This window comes from Salmo trutta, chromosome 25 (genome assembly GCF_901001165.1).
Source record: "Salmo trutta chromosome 25, fSalTru1.1, whole genome shotgun sequence".
In the NCBI taxonomy this organism is placed as follows: Eukaryota; Metazoa; Chordata; class Actinopteri; order Salmoniformes; family Salmonidae; genus Salmo; species Salmo trutta.
In genome coordinates this window covers 42,607,627-42,626,562 of record NC_042981.1, presented here as the reverse complement: position 1 = coordinate 42,626,562, position 18,936 = coordinate 42,607,627, and the positions used below count along the sequence as shown (strand labels likewise).

Genomic DNA, 18,936 nt, shown 5'->3' with positions numbered 1-18,936 from the left:
GGGGCCGCAGAAACTGACTCAAGGGTTAACACCTTTTTGATAGACCAACTAGTGATTTTACTCTGCACCTCTGTTCTCCTCACATAGTCTTGACCTCCTCCGAAAGGTGAGGAGCCAAGTGACGTTTACTTGATATTTTGTGGAAAGTGGGTGGATATTTAATTCTTGCACCAGTCACTGTAAACCTCAAAGAACTTGAATCTTTACCAAGCAATAGGTATCATCGTTCACGATGACACCTATTCCAGTCAGCATTAGGTGGGGGGAAAAAAACCTAATTGCAATCTTCACCATGATAACTACCAACTTTAGACAATCTGCTTTATCTCCTAACATATTGCACAAGTTGACTGCATGTATTAACTTAAAAGATAAATATACAATAAATAGTTTTTACAGTATTGAAAAACCATTGTGGCTTTTTCCAAATACCCCACTATACCACCAAAGCACTGCGAGAAAGAGAAAAGAAAACATACAAAAAAAAAGCATTACTACAAACCAAAATCACTGACCTTTGCTGTATGACAATCAAGCATGCTATTTGCTGCATACTACATTTCTCTATGATCGGAGTCAACGCATTCCTCATTCTTAAAGCCAGGGTTTCTTCTGCCATTAATCCTTGGGCGGGCTGCCTAAATGTTTTTTTTTTTAGGTTGCCTAAGTCCAAACAGTGAAAAATATTATTTGGGGTGGATAACTTTTTGGGTGATGGGAAAATGATTTCAGTGTAAACTTAAACTACTAAAACTAGATAATGGACCTATATATTTATTTTTATTTTTGAGAACTAACAATCACCTATAGGAAATAAATAAAAACTTAATTTAGCAGTATAGATTTAGTTTTAGAGCATAATAACACATTAGCCATGGCAAAATGCATAGAACTGTAGGAAATTAGCTTTAAAAGGTAGACTCAGCTAAATGACATTACCACGAGCAGCAGTGCAAATATTGAGATGAGCAAGACGCAAGACTTCACTCTCACACAGTCATACACAGTATCTGCACATGTGCACGGGTTTGCTTCACTCTTACAACGTGGGCGCCACGGAACCAAAAGAGCGGAAATGTACCCACTATGCTGTTTACTTTCTGCATCTACGTCATATCACTAAGTCTACCTTTAAAACTGCAAAATTCTCTCAGCCACATGGCAGAATTGCAGGAAACGTGCTTTAAACTGCAACATTTCTCAGCTGCAAGGCAAAATGTGTAGAATTGCCGGAAATCAGCTTTAATGCAAAAAAATCTGCTAGATGGGGGGGGGGGCTCTAAAATTCTCTGAAATTCAGCCACACCGACGGCCTGACCGTTCCCCTGCCACGCCCCCGGCCATGCCTACCACCTAAGCCTCTTTTTGATACAGAAAAACCCTGCTTAAAGACAAGCTGTTCAAACTACAGTACAATATTACTTATTTCTGTCTCTTTACATACTGTTCCAATCCAGACATTGCTTTGTGTCAATGTTGGTGCAAGATACCTGGCACTGCTGATGAGAAACAAGTAACATTGAAAAGAGAGGAAAAGCATTGAGCACTTAAATCGAGCAACCTATCGTATACACACACTGATGTGTTTTGTATTTTTAGAAAAGTTAATTGTTTTTTAGTTCACAGCGTTATCTATATCCAATTTAACAAAAATCCATTAACTCAAGATTTTAGGAGGTATTTTCTATCTTCACAAATATTTTGTAATAAAACCAATGACTAAGTGGATTAATTTAACGTCAAAGTGATCATCTGTATCATCTATTTTGTTGACTCAACAATACATAGATCTATCATTCTTGTTTTAGAGGAAAATTAGGCCTGTACTGCTTAACACCGGACTATATAGTAAAGTAGCTGTGATGACACCAGTCACAGAAAGTACTGTACGTCAGGTGACTGTACCTTGCCAAATCATCACCGTGTGAAGACTTGTTCAGGAGATCATCTTTCTCATTGCCCAGTGTGGGTGAATGACCATTATTTCACCACGTACCACATTCAGCAGAATGTAAACTAATAGGATCTCAATCACTTCAAATCAAATCCAGTCTAAATGTAGTAGTTCTGAGAAATCGTCATCCCCATAATTTTATGATCAGCATAGTGATATAACACACACCTGTTAGCCTAATAACCACCCCTGGAACAACTTGGTTAAGTGTTTGGCCTTTGCAGCTTTTTACACTAAGCTAGTTGTTTTGCTGGCCGGAATCAGAGATGATGTAGACACTAAGCAGGATATAATGTTAACGTTCCTAATGTGCACAGAATTGGAACATGCTTAAAGATTTGAACTCCATGTATAACAGACTGGTCATTTGGGAACATCCATTTGGAGTGGATGCAATTTGGGGGATTTTGCCATTTTTTCCCTGTGATTTGTAAAAGTGTTCTGTACAGTAAACATTTTTGAGGAAGTGCAACGACGAGAGCTGTGGATTTGTTGATTGTTTTGTTAAAGAAAAGAAACCAAACATTTTAAGAAATAAAAAGGTATTAAATCTTCGTTGTGTGATTTCAGCCATCTGAGAGGATCTTTGGTGCCTACCTGTAGGTAGAGGGCCTGGTGTCCGGCCAGCGACTCCCCCAAGGGAACCACCACCTTCTCCAGGCTGCGCTGGTGGGAGTGGGCCTGGATGTCAGGGCTCTCTTCAGACCGCAGCTCAATGTGGGAGATCAGCAGGTTGGATATGACTTGCTGCACTGACTGCAGAGGAAGACACAGTCAGGCGTGAGTTGATAGATTTCTAGGAAGTAGGCAATTTGGGTGATAATCCTACATAATGTGAATACTATTGAGGTGGAATATCATTTCTGTTCTCTTGTAAATGGTTGAAGTGGTACATCATTACATAATGTCAGTGCATAATGTCACGTTAGTCCATTCAATACCCTTTTGCAAGCATCATAAGGTCAAAATAATAGTGGTGAACATCCTCAGAGTGTTGTGGAAGAGGCTGTGCTGCTCACATTTGTGTCTCCACCTGGCGTGGCGCTGAGTGCCAGGATGCGAAACTGTCGAGTCTGGCTCCCCAACTGTCTCACCACCTGAGGAGAGAAGCAGTGACAGCATGCTATTATTCCCGCAATCTAACAGTCATTAGAGAATAGCTTTAAGGTGTCACAAAAACAATATCTGAGAAACAACACGGCAGTTTGATTGGGGGTATTTTTCTCACGAGGTCTCTCAAACAGGCAACTCTGCTGTTGATAATTATTGCTGCCGTCTCACTGCCGTCACTAGCACATTAGAGGCTGCTGCCCTGTATACATAGACTTGAAATCACTGGCCACTTTAATAAATGGAACACTAGTCACTTTAATAATGTTTACATATTTTGCATTACCCGAGATGAGTAAGATACAGTATGTATATACTGTATCTTAGTCTATGCCACTGACATTGCTCGCCCATATATTTATATACTCTTAATTCTATTCCTTTACTTAGATTTGTGTGTATTGGGTATATGTTGTGAAATTGTTATATATTATTTGTTAGATGTTACTGCACTGTCAGAGCTAGAAACACAAGCATTTCGCTACACCCGCAATAACATCTGCTAAACACGTGTATGCGACCAATAACATAGGATTTGATTTGATTTTGAGGACAGCAATGAAAATAAGCATCTGGGCTTTATTGTGTTTTCTTGTATGCATGTCATTTTGTCACCGGCTGGACAAGCCTATTACTTTTAATCATCTAAAAAATGATATCAATCAATCAATTCCTCTGGTGGTAACTGGAGCCAGTATCAGTTATAGAACAGTGGTGAAATAGCTTACCTCTGGTCTGTAATGGTCATTGACATAAAATGTAAAGCTCAACACAAACGTCCTCAGTTAAAGCAGAAACATTCTCAGGTATGGTTTAAGTGTTAGATACCTGGCAATAGGCGTGATTCCCCAGTGCCTTGTGAGCCTCGTCAATCACCACACACTTGACGTTCAGCGCGGGGCAGGTGGCTCGAGACAGGTCGTTCACCAATACCTGGGGAGTGAGGAAGAAGATGCGCCTGGACCGCCACAGTTCCTGCCTCTGCTGAGCCTGCGTGCTCCCTGGTGGAAAAAGGAATGGAAATGTCAGACATGTTTTATAGCCTTGCCGTGGCCCCGTTTAAACACATTTAAGATACATGCGTGGCAACTTACCTGTCAACTCTGCCATGTGTGTCTGTGGAATACCCATCACTTTGTAGCACGCTTCGATTTGTTGTGCCACCAGCGGTTTTGTTGGTGCCATGAAAACTATCTTTCCAGATGGATACCATCGATAAAAGTTGTACATTACCACAGCAGCAATGAAAGTCTTTCCCAGGCCAGTGGGGAGGCATACCAGCGTATTCTGAAATAAAGCTGCCTCCGATATCTTTAGTTGGTAGTCCCTTATGGGATAGTTGGTGGGGTAGATCCATACCTTTGCAGAGGAGCTGTCAAGGCCAGGGAAGTCTTTGTAATATGTTGATCCACTTGAGCTTATCTGTGTGAGACAAGTGCTCTCAACATTTGTTGTGTGTTCACTATGTTGTCCAAAGTTTCCATCAATTTGCAAAGACTTTTCCGCCTCATAAACAGCAACTACCATTAAATCATCATCATCATCATCATCATCATCATCATCATCAGCAGCAGCAGCAGCAGCAGCAGCAGCAACCTCCTCGACATCTCTCACCTCGCTGTCTGCTGTGGACCCCTGACCAAATTCACCCCATAGCGTGTTACGTGGCGCCGGGGGCGGCAAAGTTATACCAGTCGCCCTCTTCTGAGTCTTGACTGAGGCTGCGGTGCTGTCCCTGCTGTTTTGGGTTGTTTTTCGTCGTCCGGAAGACTTCTTTACATTATTCGTTTGACTAACCTTTTGCGGAACAGATGCTCCCCACGTCTGGAACAAAGTCATTTGGTTCACACCACTCATTTTCGCGTGTGGCGTTGACAGACGATTATTTTTGGACAGCGGTAGCGTTACGAAGCTTGCAAAAATAAGTACTTCCGGGGTCGCTCACATATTTTTCAAAATAAACACAAATAACGATATAACGCAGAAATGAATAATAATAGCTTTGAACATATTAGCAATATAGACGTGTTTCCAACTTATAAGGAGATGTTGATATATATTTTAAATTACACATTTCACGAAGGGACTTTTCATTTTCACTTGACGTAGTTGTGACACCGGAAAAGGAACAAAAGTCGGTTTATTTCCCGCGAACTTTGCCTCGTTACCATAGCAATGGAGGGAAGCGAGTGGATTTTCATACTTTTTCAGGTAAAAGCAACTAACTAACTAACTAACTAACTAACTAACTAACTAACTAACTAACTAGCGTCTCCAAACAAAGACCACTCGTTTGCGTATCCGTGTTGTATTGCTACTATAGCTGCGTGCATTTTGCTTGAAAGCAGCTTCAAAGCTAACTTGAGCTAGTGTTGGCTGGCAGTGGGGACTGAGTGTGGGTGGGGGGCTTAAGTTACTAGCTAACGTTAACAACGTATACGATGCGTTCTAGCTGCTAGCTAAATACAGTATTGTAGCTAACTACTGTCTCTGTTGCACAGGGTTGTATTCACAAAATGTATGTAGCTAGCTTTTTATGATAGTGTAGATTCCCTGTATGTGAACGTACTCAGCCAAACGGTCTGGACCTTTATGGCACGGTAGGAAAGTGTACTTCAACATGCTCTGTAACATACAGTACAGTAGCCAATTGTTTGTTCATGCCCTAGCTGTACCCTTGCTCTAAAGGTGGGTAGATTATCCCAGAAGCCTCCTTCATTTGATGGAAGTGTTTCATTTGCATTGGGAATAGAGGCTTCTCCGGAGAGGTGGAATAATGTGGTCAATGCCATCCTATATACGACAGCCCCTGTCAATAGGTCTGGAGGGACCTTAATGGCAGAGGTGGTAATGTGCTCTCCCTGTGTGTTACTGAAGGGTTGTTGGTTCAAACTTAGCTCTAGTTGTCAATTGCTACACTACTACTAGCTAACAAGTTTAACCTCTCCAGGTTTTGTAGCTAACACTAACACAGTGGTCACCTCATCCCTTTCCCCCAGGCACACGCTCGTGGATATCTGATGAGAAAGGAGATCAACTGCGCACGTTCAGAGTTTGAGGACATTGTGAGAGATATCGATGGAGAAGTGAACCATTTAGATTGGAAGGGGAACATTATTGCCATTCCTCACTTCAAAGACGTAAGCATTTTAAGGGTTAAAATAAAATGTTATTGGATGTGTACACATATTTTGCAGATGTTATCACGGGTGTAGCGAAATGCTTACAGTGCATTCGGAAAGTATTCAGGCCCCTTTACTTTTCCCACATTTTCTTACAGTTTGCTCAGTTTGGCCGAAGAGTCTTGGTAGTTCCAAACTTCTTCCATTTAAGAATGATGGAGGCCACTATGTTCTTGGGGACCTTCAATGCTGCATACATTTTTTGGTACCCTTCCCCAGATCTGTGCCTCGACACAATCCTGTCTCAGCGCTCTACGGACAATTCCTTCGACCTCATGGCTTTTTTTTTGCTCAGACAAAGACTGTCAACTGTGGGACCTTATATAGACAGGTGTGTGACTTTCCAAATCATGTCCAATCAATTGAATTTACCACAGGTGGACTCCAGTCAACCTGTAGAAACATCTCAAGGATGATCAATGGAAACAGAATGCACCTTTCGGGTCTCACAGCAAAGGGTCAGAATACTTATGTAAATAAGGTATTTCAGTGTTTTATTTGCAAAAATGTCTAAACCTGATTATGGTTTGTTATTGTGTGTAGATTGATGAGATTTTGTCTTTTTATATAATCTATTCCAGAATTAGGCTGTAACATAACAAAATGTGGAAAAAGTCAAGGGGTCTGAATACCTTCCGACTGCACTGTATCTTCAACAGTGCAGTAAAAACTAACAATACACAAACAAACAAAAGCAACTTAGAAATATTAGAATGAGCAATGTCAGTCTGGAATATAAATATATATGTACACTACCGGTCAAAAGTTTTAGAACGCCTACACATTCAAGGGTTTTTCTTTATTATTACTATTTTCTACATTGTAGAATAATAGGGAATATATCAAAACTTTGACATAACACATATGGAATCATGTAGTAAACAAAAAAAGTGTATTTGAGATTCTTCAAAGTAGCCACCCTTTGCCTTGATGACTGCTTTGCACACTCTTGGAATTAACTCAACCAGCTCATGAGGAATGCTTTTCTAACAGTCTTGAAGGAATTCCCACATATGCTGAGCACTTGTTGGCTGCTTTTCCTTCACTCTGCGGTCCAAATCATCCCAAACTATCTCAATTGGATTGAGGTCGGGTGATTGTGGAGGCCAGGTAATCTGATGCAGCACTCCATCACTCTTCTTCTTGGTCAAATAGCCCTTACTCAGCCTGGAGGTGTGTTGGGTCATTCTCCATTTAAAAAAAAAAAAAACTTTTCACCTTTATTTAACTAGGTAGGCTAGTTGAGAACAAGTTCTCATTTGCAACTGCGACCTGGCCAAGATAAAGCATAGCAGTTAGACACATAAAACACAGAGTTACACATGGAATGAACAAAACATACAGTCAATAATACAGAAGAAGAAGAAAAAGAAAACAAAGTCTATATACAGTGAGTGCAAATTAGGTAAAATAAAGGAATTAAGGCAATAAATAGGCCATGGTGGCAAAGTAATTACAGTATGGCAATTAAACACTGGAATGGTAGATGTGCAAAAGATGGAATGTGCAAGTAGAGATACTGGGGTGCAAAAGGAGCAGAATAAATAAATAAATACAGTATGGGGATGAGGTAGATGGGCTGTATACAGATGGGCTATGTACAGGTGCAGTGATCTGTGAGCTGCTCTGACAGCTGGTGCTTAAAGCTAGTGAGGGAGATGGGAATCTCCAGCTTCAGAGATTTTTGCAGTTCATTTCAGTCATTGGCAGCAGAGAACTGGAAGGAAAGGTGACCAAAGGAGGAATTGGCTTTGGGGGTGACCAGTGAGATATACCTGCTGGAGCGCGTGCTACGAGTGGGTGCTGCTATGGTGACCAGCGAGCTGAGATAAGGCGGGGCTTTACCTAGCAGAGACTTGTAGATAACCTGTAGCCAGTGGGTTTGGCGACGAGTATGACGTGAGGGCCAGCCAACGAGAGCATATAGGTCGCAGTGGTGGGTAGTGTATGGGGCTTTGGTGACAAAACGGATGGCACTGTGATAGACTGCATCCAGTTTGTTGAGTAGAGTGTTGGAGGCTATTTTATAGATGACATTGCCGAAGTCGAGGATCGGTAGGATGGTCAGTTTTCCGAGGGTATGTTTGGCAGCATGAGTGAAGGATGCTTTGTTGCGAAATAGGAAGCCGACTCTAGATTTAATTTTGGATTGGAGATGCTTAATATGAGTCAGGAAGGAGAGTTTACAGTCTAGGCAGACACCCAGGTATTTGTAGTTATCCACGTAGTCTAAGTCAGAGCCCTCCAGAGTAGTGATGCTGGATGGGCGGGCAGGTGCGGGCAATGATCGGTTGAATAGCATGCATTTAGTTTTATTTGCGTTTAAGAGCAGTTGGAGGCCACGGAAGGAGAGTTGTATGGCATTGAAGCTCGTCTGGAGGTTAGTTAACACAGTGTCCAAAGAAGGGCCAGAAGTATACAGAATGGTGTCGTCTGCGTAGAGGTGGATCAGAGAATCACCAGCAGCAAGAGCGACATCATTGATGTATACAGAGAAGAGAGTCGGCCCAAGAATTGAACCCTGTGGCACCCCCATAGAGACTGCCAGAGGTCCGGACAACAGGCCCTCCGATTTGACACACTGAACTCTATCAGAGAAGTAGTTGGTGAACCAGGCGAGGCAATCATTTGAGAAACCAAGGATAGTCCCACTTAGCTCAAACCAGATGGGATGGCGTATTGCTGCAGAATGCGGTGGTAGCCATGCTGGTTAAGTGAGCCTTGAATGATTTATTTCAGCTTTTATTTGTTTCATCACATTCCCAGTGGGTCAGAAGTTTACATACACTCAATTAGTATTTGGTAGCATTGCCTTTAAATATTTTAACTTGGGTCAAACGTTTTGGGTAGCCTTCCACAAGCTTCCCACAATAAGTTGGGTGAATTTTGGCCCATTCCTCCTGACAGAGCTGGTATAACTGAGTCAGGTTTGTAGGCCTCCTTGCCCGCACACGCTTTTTCAGTTCTGCCCACAAATTTTCTATAGGATTGAGGTCAGGGCTTTGTGATGGCCACTCCAATACCTTGACTTTGTTGTCCTTAAGCCATTTTGCCACAACTTTAGAAGTATGCTTGGGGTCATTGTCCATTTGAAAGACCCATTTGCGACCAAGCTTTAACTTCCTGACTGATGTCTTGAGATGTTGCTTCAATATATCCACGTAATTTTCCATCCTCATGATGCCATCTATTTTGTGAAGTGTACCAGTCCCTCCTGCAGCAAAGCACCCCCACAACATGATGGTTGGGATGGTGTTCTTCAGCTTGCAAGCCACCCCCTTTTTCCTCCAAACATAACGATGGTCATTATGGCCAAACAGTTCTATTTTTGTTTCATCAGACCAGAGGACATTTCTCCAAAAAGTACGATCTTTGTCCCCATGTGCAGTTGCAAACCGTAGTCTGGCTTTTTTATGGCGGTTTTGGAGCAGTGGCTTCTTCCTTGCTGAGCGGCCTTTCAGGTTATGTCGATATAGGACTCGTTTTATTGTGGATATAGATACTTTTGTACCGGTTTCCTCCAGCATCTTCACAAAGTCCTTTGCTGCTGTTCTGGAATTGATTTGCACTTTTCGCATCAAAGAACGTTCATCTCTAGGAGACAGAACGCTTCTCCTTCCTGAGCGGTATGACGGCTGCGTGGTCCCATGGTGTTTATACTTGCGTACTATTGTATGTACAGATGGACGTGGTACCTTCAGGCGTTTGGAAATTGCTCCCAAGGATGAACCAGACTTGTGGAGGTCTACAATTTATTTTCTGAGGTCTTGGCTGATTTCTTTTGATTTTCACATGATGTCAAGCAAGAGGCACTGAGTTTGAAGGTAGGCCTTGAAATACATCCACAGGTACACCTCCAATTGACTCAAATGATGTCAATTAGCCTATCAGAAGCTTCAAAAGCCATGATGTAATTTTCTGGAATTTTCCAAGCTGTTTAAAGGCACAGTCAACTTAGTGTATGTAAACTTCTGACCCACTGGAATTGTGATACAGTGAAATAATCTGTCTGTAAACAATTTTTGGAAAAAATTACTTGTGTCATGCACAAAGTAGATGTCCTAACCAACTTGCCAAAACTATAGTTTGTTAAAACAAGACATTTGTGGAGTGGTTGAAAAACGAGTTTTAATGACTCCAACCTAAGTGTATGTAAACTTCCGACTTCAACTGTACCTTCCTCCTGCAGATAACCATTATCTTCTGGTGTAGCCCTAAGCACTCAATATTTCAATAGGATCCCTGATATAATGTAAACGTTATAAATTACCCTCTCTCCCTCAGTGACATGACTAAGTATATATCATATTCTCAGAACCCAACAAGGCAAAGCGTGGCTATTTGAAGAATCAAATCTAAAATATATTTTGATTTGTTCAACACTGTTTTGGTTACTACATGATTCCATATGTGTTATTTCATAGGTTTGATGTCTTCACTGTTATTCTACAATGTAGAAAATAGTAAAATGAAAGAAAAACCCTTGAATGAGTAGGTGTTCTAAAACTTTTGACCGGTAGTGTATATGATGGTGTGTGTGTGTATAGACATTATGGAGTGACAGTATATGAATAGAAAAGCTGTGTACAGCAGTAGTTATATATAGGTTGAGCCTTCGCTAGAATACAGTGTATATACATGTGAAGTGGGTAAAAAAATATATAAACATTGTTAAAGGGACCAGTGTTCAATGACTATGTACATGGGGCAGCAGTCTCTAAGGTGCAGGGCTGAGTTCCGGATGGTAGCCTGACTAAAGTTCAGGGCCGGGTACTGGGTGGAGGCCGGCTAGTGGTGACTATTTAACAGTCTGATGGCCTGGAAATAGAAGCTGTTTTTCAACCTCTCGACCCCAGCTTTGATGCACCTGTACTGTCTCCACCTTCTGGTAGCGTGGCGAACAAACCATGGCTAGGGTGGCTGAGGTCCTTGATGAGTTTGCCATTCTCTCGAAGACTGTGAGTTCTGCTTGTCATTTTCTGCACAGTTTGTGTACCTAACAAATGTTATTGTACTCTACCATACAGGATGGCCCATCTGGTATCTTCACCAAAAAACATGCGGAAGAAGCACCAGACAGGGGAAGCCATCCTCTGGAGCAGCCAGGGGAGAGAGAAGGGGCACAGCTTATGTCTGATAGGCTAGAACCAGAGAGAGATGACCCCTACAGCCATGGACAGGCATCCATCTCCAGGGGCTCCTCCAGTCCTTCTTCTTGTCCACCTGGGGGTGAGGGGGAGACTCAGAAAGGTAAGGTTGGTAAGGTGGGTCAAATAAAAGTTTAGTGTGTGTGAATCCAAATATGCTTGTTTTTTAGAGACTTTATACTCATTGTTTTTAGGGCATGTAAGTTAATGACTTGCTCTGAATGTGTCTGCCTTTTCCCAGGTTCCCAGCAGTGGTGTAGTCTGGCCCAGGACGAGCCCCATACCCCTGAAGCCTTGCAGCTACACAGGAACACTTTGGCCATGGAGATGCTATGGCTTCAACAAGCAATTGCCAGCCGTAAAAAAGTGAAAGCCGTTTTCTCAAATTTTATGTAATTGTCACATTGTTTTCATTGATTTGTGTTGAAGAATAAGACCAATATTCAATGCAAGGTTAACAATTACATTATCTTTCTCTTCTCTCTCTCTCAGTACCTGTCACTGAAAGAGAGACTGAATATTTCCTAATGGCAGAGGACCAAGGAGAGGCTGTTTCTCTAAACTGGACATTGATCTGAAGGATTGAATCTTTCCCCATGTTGATAAATGAAATTATGTTACGATATATAAATAATCATAAACCAAATAAATGAATCTAGTTATCCCACACTGGGAGGGGTATAATTAAATGTATCATTTTTTGGGGGGGTATTTATTCAAGATGTATATGAGTGGCACAGAGTGAATGTTTGGGGAAAACATATTATGAATAACGTTTATGTTTGTAACTATCCATTGATGACGTGGTCAAATATATTATAGCTATGTTTTTTTTAATAATAATACTTATGTTGTTGCTGTCAGTGCTATATGTGATGTTTCTTCACGTCACTGCTATTGTCTTCATCGTTCCATGTAACTATGGTGATCTCCATTGTTTTCAAATAAGTTATGGGAGAGATTCACGGGAATTCCTGCTGCCTTTAGTTTATCTCAGGTGATCCACACAAGCTCGTATTTCCCATTGAGACCACATACTCAATACAATCATTAAAGTGCAGTTATACAATTCAACATACTGTTCTTGTTTGTGTGGATATCGACTACACAAAAGCTGCTTTCTTGACAGCCCATAAAAGGTCAAGCAAGGGAGAATGTTTGAAATGGATGAATGGAAAAGGTATTCCAACTCCCTCAAGTCAACTCCCAGAGCCTAACCTATTGTAGAGGGGTTATCCCTGAGCTTTAACTACTGTTTCCGTTGTACATACTACAGAACTAGCATTAGGCTTCACTTGTGAATTTGACCATGTCAGTTCAACAGGTTTTTGTATTTAATTTTTTTTAAGATGATGCATAGGTTTATGGTTTGTCTTATTTATGCAGCTTACAACACTGTCCCCTTGCTCTCTCAACACTGTCCCCTATTGCTCCTGCACTCTCCCTCTTCTTGTCGTTCGTTGCTGCTGATGGTTTTGCCAACAAAGCCAGTCATTGCTGGCCCTGCTGCCATGGCAACCAGGGAATACTCACAGCCGCCAGAGGTGTGTGTGTGTGAGAGAGAGCCGAGGAAGCGGGAGAGTCCAGAGCTGTGAGAGACCACCACACAGAACACAACAACAGAAGGGGGTCTCACCTTCTAATTCAAACATTTCGACACTCTTCTAGCCTTCTAAGGTTTGAGTGTATGAGAGGTGGTGTGTTAGACCCAGAGCAGACGGGGACAAAGACAGCATCTGGTGAAATGGCTTCTAGTGGGTCAGCAACTCTCCTCCTGCCTCCGGTCAAGAGCGTGATGGTCTACAGGAACGGTGACTCCTACTCTGGCAGGAGGTTCGTGGTCAACCATCGACAGGTGGCCACCATGGAGGCATTCCTCAATGACGTGACCCACTGCATCCAGGCTCCACTAGCCGTGAGGACCCTGTACACCAGGGTCACCGGGTCAGGGAGCTGCATGACCTCCAGACCGGGGCCAAGTACGTAGCTGCAGGCTTTGAGAGGTTCAAGAAGCTGGAGTGAGTAGTAGTCTACCAGGCAGAATTATGAATCCTCTAGAAATTGTCTTAATTCTACACCTGTATGTTCAATGGCATTGGTCAATTTATTCATGTCTACTATGACGTGTGTAAATGTCTAGATACAGTAGGTTACATTATTTTGTGAAAATTAACGTTTCCTATGAGGTGTATGCATTGTGTGCCTAATACACATGAAGCTAGTAAACCATTATGCAAATATTTTATACAGACATGGGTCAAGCGTTCTATGTCTCGTTGACATTGGTGATGACGTGTGAACCCTTAACACGTCTCTTGGTTTTTCCATACAGTTATTTGAACACAGGGCTGAAGAAGCAGCCTGTACCCAGAGAAGGAGCTCAGGTTAGGTTCAATATGGTTTTCCGTGTGTGGCGGCTCTCTGTCGGGTCCATTACTCATTAATCCATGCCTAATCCATCTCGGACTCGCCACTGGAATGCTCCGAGGGGGATGGTCACACTGGATCTGAACCGGTACCAAGACGAATAGGAAAATAAGCCCCATAATAACGTCAATGTTCTGTGCTGTATTCAAGCTGTCACCCAGTGTCTTAGGTAATTGTTGGCCCATTTCAATAGCTCTCTTTTATCATCAGATACATTCATATATCAAAGGAGGATAGATCTTGTCTTGATGAGGTAATATTATGCAAAGGACTCTCGGACGTGTCACGGATGCTTGTCATACAAGGCCATTTCAAGCGCAGCATCTCAATAGCCATTCGCGCAATGGAAAGTGCTTGCTTTTTATTCAGTCCAATTGGTTGCATAGCAAGATATGAATGTATTTAATTTTCAGCTGTGGAGTGTGTACTGCTTTGGAGCAATATCGTACTCCTAAAAATAATATAAATCTCCATTATCTGACTGGGACCAGAAAGGCCACCATAACATGCCCGTCAGCATTCTTTCTTTACACCACTGAGTTAATATGAAACAGTAGAAAGGGAATTGTGTGACACTTGGGTTGGCACAGATGTTGTTTTGCCACTGTGTTATCAGGGCTCTGAACATGCCCGGGCAGGCCTGATACCCAGCCTACAGATGTAGGATCTTAGTTTGAGCCAGTTTGCTACAGCAGGTAAATAATCCTGCAGCAACAGAAAATGTGAATTAGCATGTGGGTTATAATTCATGGCCATTTTTATTGGGATTGATACATTTTTCATTAGGGCAAATCAAGTCTGAAATTTCAAAGTGGAAATTACAAACTTTTTAAACCCCAAATAAACTACAAGTTTGCATTTCCTGCTGTGCCGCAACAAAAGAGTAATCAAATTAAGATCCTACATCTGTACGCAGCCCCTCACTGGCAGCCCCCCCATGCCTACCGCTCGGTTTAAATACAACAACAATGTTGCATAGTATCAAAGTGGAAACACTGTAGAAACATTATCTGTCTGTGGCTAGGTTTAGTTTGAAGTATTGATTTATTGTTATATTATGTGGTCAGAAACAATGAGTGATATTAACAGGGCTTGCCTCAATAGCCTCTGGACCTAATAGCAAGGTCAGTGGCAGTTTTGTGGACAGAGTGGCTATATTGTTTAGTTATTCATTCAAGTGGGGCACTCAATCTGTCTATGTAGATGTGTTATTGGCCAGGATGATGACGTGTGTTGCCATGGACACTGCCCTCTGACTGAAGGGTGCGTGGCCATAAGTGATAACTGCTTGTTGTGAAATGTCTGTGGGTGAATGTTCTGTTCTGTAATTAATACAATTGGTATTTTACATTTTAGTCATTTAGCAGACACTCTAATCCAGAGCAATTTACACAAGCAATTAGAGTTAAGTGCCTTGCTCAAGGGCACAGACTGATTTTTCACCTAGTCGTCTCGAGATTTGAACCAACAACCTTTCAGTTACTGGCCCAATGCTCTTAACCACCTGGTGTTAAATTATATCAAATGGGATAGTTGCTATATTAATGATTGTTTATCAAATTGTATTATTTGGCATTCACTGCTCAGAGGAGGTTGTATTTCTGCCTTGTCTTTTTTTCTGACTCACAAAATCTATCTAGAACTACAGTACTGTAGTTTATTTGTAATGTATTCTGTTATCTTTTTGTCCTAGGCAATATTACTCCACAGACCGAATGTGTCAGCAAAATGGAGAAAGTATATTCCTCTACCCTGTATCATTAAGTGAGTTTCCCTATTAACCTGCTCACCCATTCATAATCTCAAATAGTACACACATTGCATATAGAAACATACAACTTATTTGTGTGCTTTCCTCTACAGTGTTTTCCGCAACGGAGATCTCCTCTGCTTGCCATTCCGGTTCATCATTCCCAGGACCTGGCAGCGAGACCTGGATCAGATCCTCGGTCTAATCACAGAGAAGGCCAATTTACGCACTGGAGCCGTGCGCAGGTCAGACCCAAACGCGCACACACACACACACCACACATACTCATACAGGCAGACAAACGCACGCATAGAAACACACTGTGAGACTGATCACATAGGACAACACAGCTGTCACACCCTCACAGCATGTGAGGGTGTGAGATGACGGTCTCTCCAGGGCAGGCTCCAGGCATAAGCGACATAAGAGGTCGCCAGGGGGCCCACAACCCAAAACCATATAAAAAAAATAGGAACTAAGTCAGGGTCTCAACTTACTGTTAAGAGTTAGAATAGTAGAATACACAAGGTGGAATTTCAAAATTTGGTTCTGCTTCAGCAGGTTTTCTCTTGTTATGTCAGTCACTGACCGTCAGTTAATTAGCCATGTCAGCTAACAATTAGCAATGTCAGCTAAGTAAAACATAAAAAATATGTCTCTCTGCCCCATGGCAAAATGAGTAGAAATGCATGAAATGTGTTATAAAAAATTGCTTAACGTCTCTCCGCCCCGATGGCAAAATGTGTAGATTTGCATAAATTAAAACTGCAACATTTCTCTACTCCCCATGGCAAAATGGGTAGAATTGCAGGAAATTAAGTTTACAATCTTTCGTTTTTCTCTCCGTCGTCAAGAGAGGGGACAGATTTTTTGTTGTTGCCGCCAACCAAATCTCACTTAGGGCCCCCAAAAGGCTAGAGGCTCTCTGACCCCATTAGTGACCCCCTGACCGTTGACCCTGCTACCTCTTAGGCTGTGCACTCTAGAGGGTGTGACCGTGTCCAGTGCAGATGAGCTGGAGAGTGGCCAGTACTACGTGGCAGTGAGGTTCAATAAGCTTCCCTACGTGGAGCTGTTGGTTCCTAAAGCCACTGAGAGGTACAGATGGAATTATCATGTGTACAGACATTTTAGAGAATCTGACAATAGAACAGCGTTTAGACAGACAAGACTAAAGACTAGTGTGTGTATTTTATTCTAAATAAAATAAAATATTGAATTCTATATTATGTGAATTTTAAATTTTCCAATATTTTCCAGAATTTACCCTGGAATTAGAAGGCTGTCAAGGAGATATGAGGTAAGCTACTTCGTGCGTATCATCTACTGATTCATATTTTATATTTATTTTGTCTGTAGGACAATTGAGCGTGGTAATAAAGGTACACACTGTCTCCCTTTGTCTTGCTCAGGGCAGAAAGGCAGCCAGGGGCCCCGAGGACAGATACAGTGACTCTGCTCTCCTGGACTCTCCAGAGGTACAGTCAAAACACTGTAGCAAAAATGTAGCGGAAATTTGCTTTTCTTATAAGTCCAGGTAGTCCCGCCCTGTTTGTCTGTTTTCTTCTATTTGGTGTCTAATGAACACGACTCTGATGTTGTGGTTCCAGTCGGACGGACGGAGGGTGAAGTCAACGGGGGACGAAGTAGGGAAGACGGCACTCCCAGCCATCCAAAAGAGACCAAAGAAGGAGGTGAGCGCTATCTTCTACGCCAGACCAGTGAGGAACAGAGCCCAACCTAGGCCTCCGCCAAGGAGTGGACCAGGTAAGAGCACACACACAAACTCAAATTACCTGGAGGCCAGTGTCAGTCTTGCTGTTCTCACGGAGGGCCTGATTTGAATAGGAATTAGTTATCAGAAGTGGAACCACAAGAAAGCAACTTGTGGGCATGATGTGGCCCCTGGGCATGTTTGAGACCCCTGGCATAGTGTAAAGTATTGTATTCATGATTGTGTCTGTACACATTTACGATGATTGATCGTTCATGTCTCTGTGTGTGTGTGTGCATTGCAGCCCAGGCCAGTGTGTTCAAAGGATGTGTACGGAGGAGGAGAGTGGAGGTGCAGGGGGCTGAGGAGGTGCTGGAGGATGAGAACACAGCAGTAGATCTTCCTGTTGACCAGGTATACCTCTTTTCTCTCCTCCACTCTATTGTCCTCCATACCCAAAGTCCTCCGTTCCAGGACAGCAACCACCCCCTCCACTCTGCATTCCAACTTCTAACCTCAGGTTCCAGATACAAACCAGACTAAAAAGCAACTGATACAAGCACTACTTTGTACCCACCGGCTAAAACATGTTAAACATTTGGCCCAAGTAGGGATAGGGAATTAAATGGTGCAGTATCTGATTTTTGCATGCATTCTAAAATCTATATACTTTGTGTTTTTTTTTTAACATGCTAACTCTGCCTGCAACCAAATTTCCCTCTGGGGACAATAAAGTTTGCACTGTTATTTCTTCCCTTAAGCAGTGTAATTGGACCATGTTTCACTTCTCTCCTTGAAATTATGTATGAGGTTTATTATACTGAAAAAAATATAAATGCAACATGTAAAGTGTTGGTCCCATGTTTCATGAGCTGAAATAAAAGATCCCATAAATGTTTCATATGCACAATAAGCTTCTTTCTCTAACATTTTGTGCACAAATTTGTTCATATCCCTGTTAGTGAGCATTTTTCCTTTGCCAAGATAATCCATCCACCTGACAGGTGTGGCATATCAAGAAGCTGATCAAACTGTGCTTGGGACAATAAAAGGCCACTCTAAAATGTGCAGTTTTGTCACACAACACAATGCCTTAGATGTCTCAAGTTTTGAGGGAGTGTGCACTTGGCATGCTGACTGCAGGAATGTTCACCAGAGCTGTTGCCTAAGAATTGAATGTTTGTTTCTCTATCATAAGCCACCTCCAACATCATTTTAGAGAAGTTTGTCCTACCAGCCTCACAACCGCAAAACACGTGTAGGGCATATTTTGGGCGAGCGGTTTGCTAATGTCAACGTTGTGAACAAAGTGCCCCATGGTGGCGGTGGGGTTATAGCATGGGCAGGCATAAGCTATGGACAACGAACACGATTGCATTTTATCGATGGCAATTTGAATGCACTGAGATACTGTGACGAGATCCTGAGACCCATTGTCGTGTCATTCATCCGCCACCATCACCACGTGTTTCAGCATGATAATGCACGGCCCCATGTCGCAAAGATCTGTACACAATTCCTGGAAGCTGAAAATGTCTCAGTTCTTCCATGGCCTGCATACTCACCAGACGTGTCACCCATTGAGCATGTTTGGGATGCTATGGATCGACATCTACAACAGCGTGTTCCAGTTTCTGCAATTATCCAGCAAC

The 18,936-nt window shown here is 42.3% G+C and overlaps 2 protein-coding genes and 1 pseudogene across 6 annotated transcripts in view; 2 read left to right on the top strand and 1 right to left on the bottom strand.

Moving 5' to 3' along the window:
• Positions 1–4,995, bottom strand: part of fancm (FA complementation group M) — a 61,882-nt gene extending 56,887 nt beyond the window's left edge. For all 4 annotated transcript variants that reach the window (XM_029714050.1, XM_029714051.1, XM_029714052.1 and 1 more), the window contains exons 1-4: positions 4,159–4,995; positions 3,893–4,065; positions 2,974–3,051; positions 2,552–2,710 (exon numbers count right to left, since the gene is read on the bottom strand). In XM_029714050.1, coding sequence (XP_029569910.1) covers positions 2,552–2,710; positions 2,974–3,051; positions 3,893–4,065; positions 4,159–4,921 — 1,173 coding nt within the window. In that variant the 5' untranslated portion in view covers positions 4,922–4,995. The remainder of the gene's footprint in view (positions 1–2,551; positions 2,711–2,973; positions 3,052–3,892; positions 4,066–4,158) is intronic.
• Positions 4,996–5,157: 162 nt separating this feature from the next.
• Positions 5,158–12,467, top strand: iqcc (IQ motif containing C). 2 transcript variants are annotated; one of them, XM_029714054.1, is made up of 5 exons: positions 5,158–5,275; positions 6,064–6,204; positions 11,274–11,496; positions 11,635–11,759; positions 11,886–12,467. In XM_029714054.1, exons 1-5 carry the CDS (start codon positions 5,240–5,242, stop codon positions 11,919–11,921), a joined length of 561 nt encoding a protein of 186 aa, XP_029569914.1. In that variant the 5' UTR covers positions 5,158–5,239; the 3' UTR covers positions 11,922–12,467. The 2 variants fall into 2 exon arrangements, with proteins under 2 accessions (XP_029569914.1, XP_029569915.1); XM_029714055.1 differs by having other exon boundaries at positions 11,274–11,510.
• A 220-nt stretch (positions 12,468–12,687) lies between these two features.
• LOC115162681 (doublecortin domain-containing protein 2-like) lies at positions 12,688–18,162 on the top strand (annotated as a pseudogene).
• The last annotated feature ends 774 nt before the right edge of the window (positions 18,163–18,936 follow it).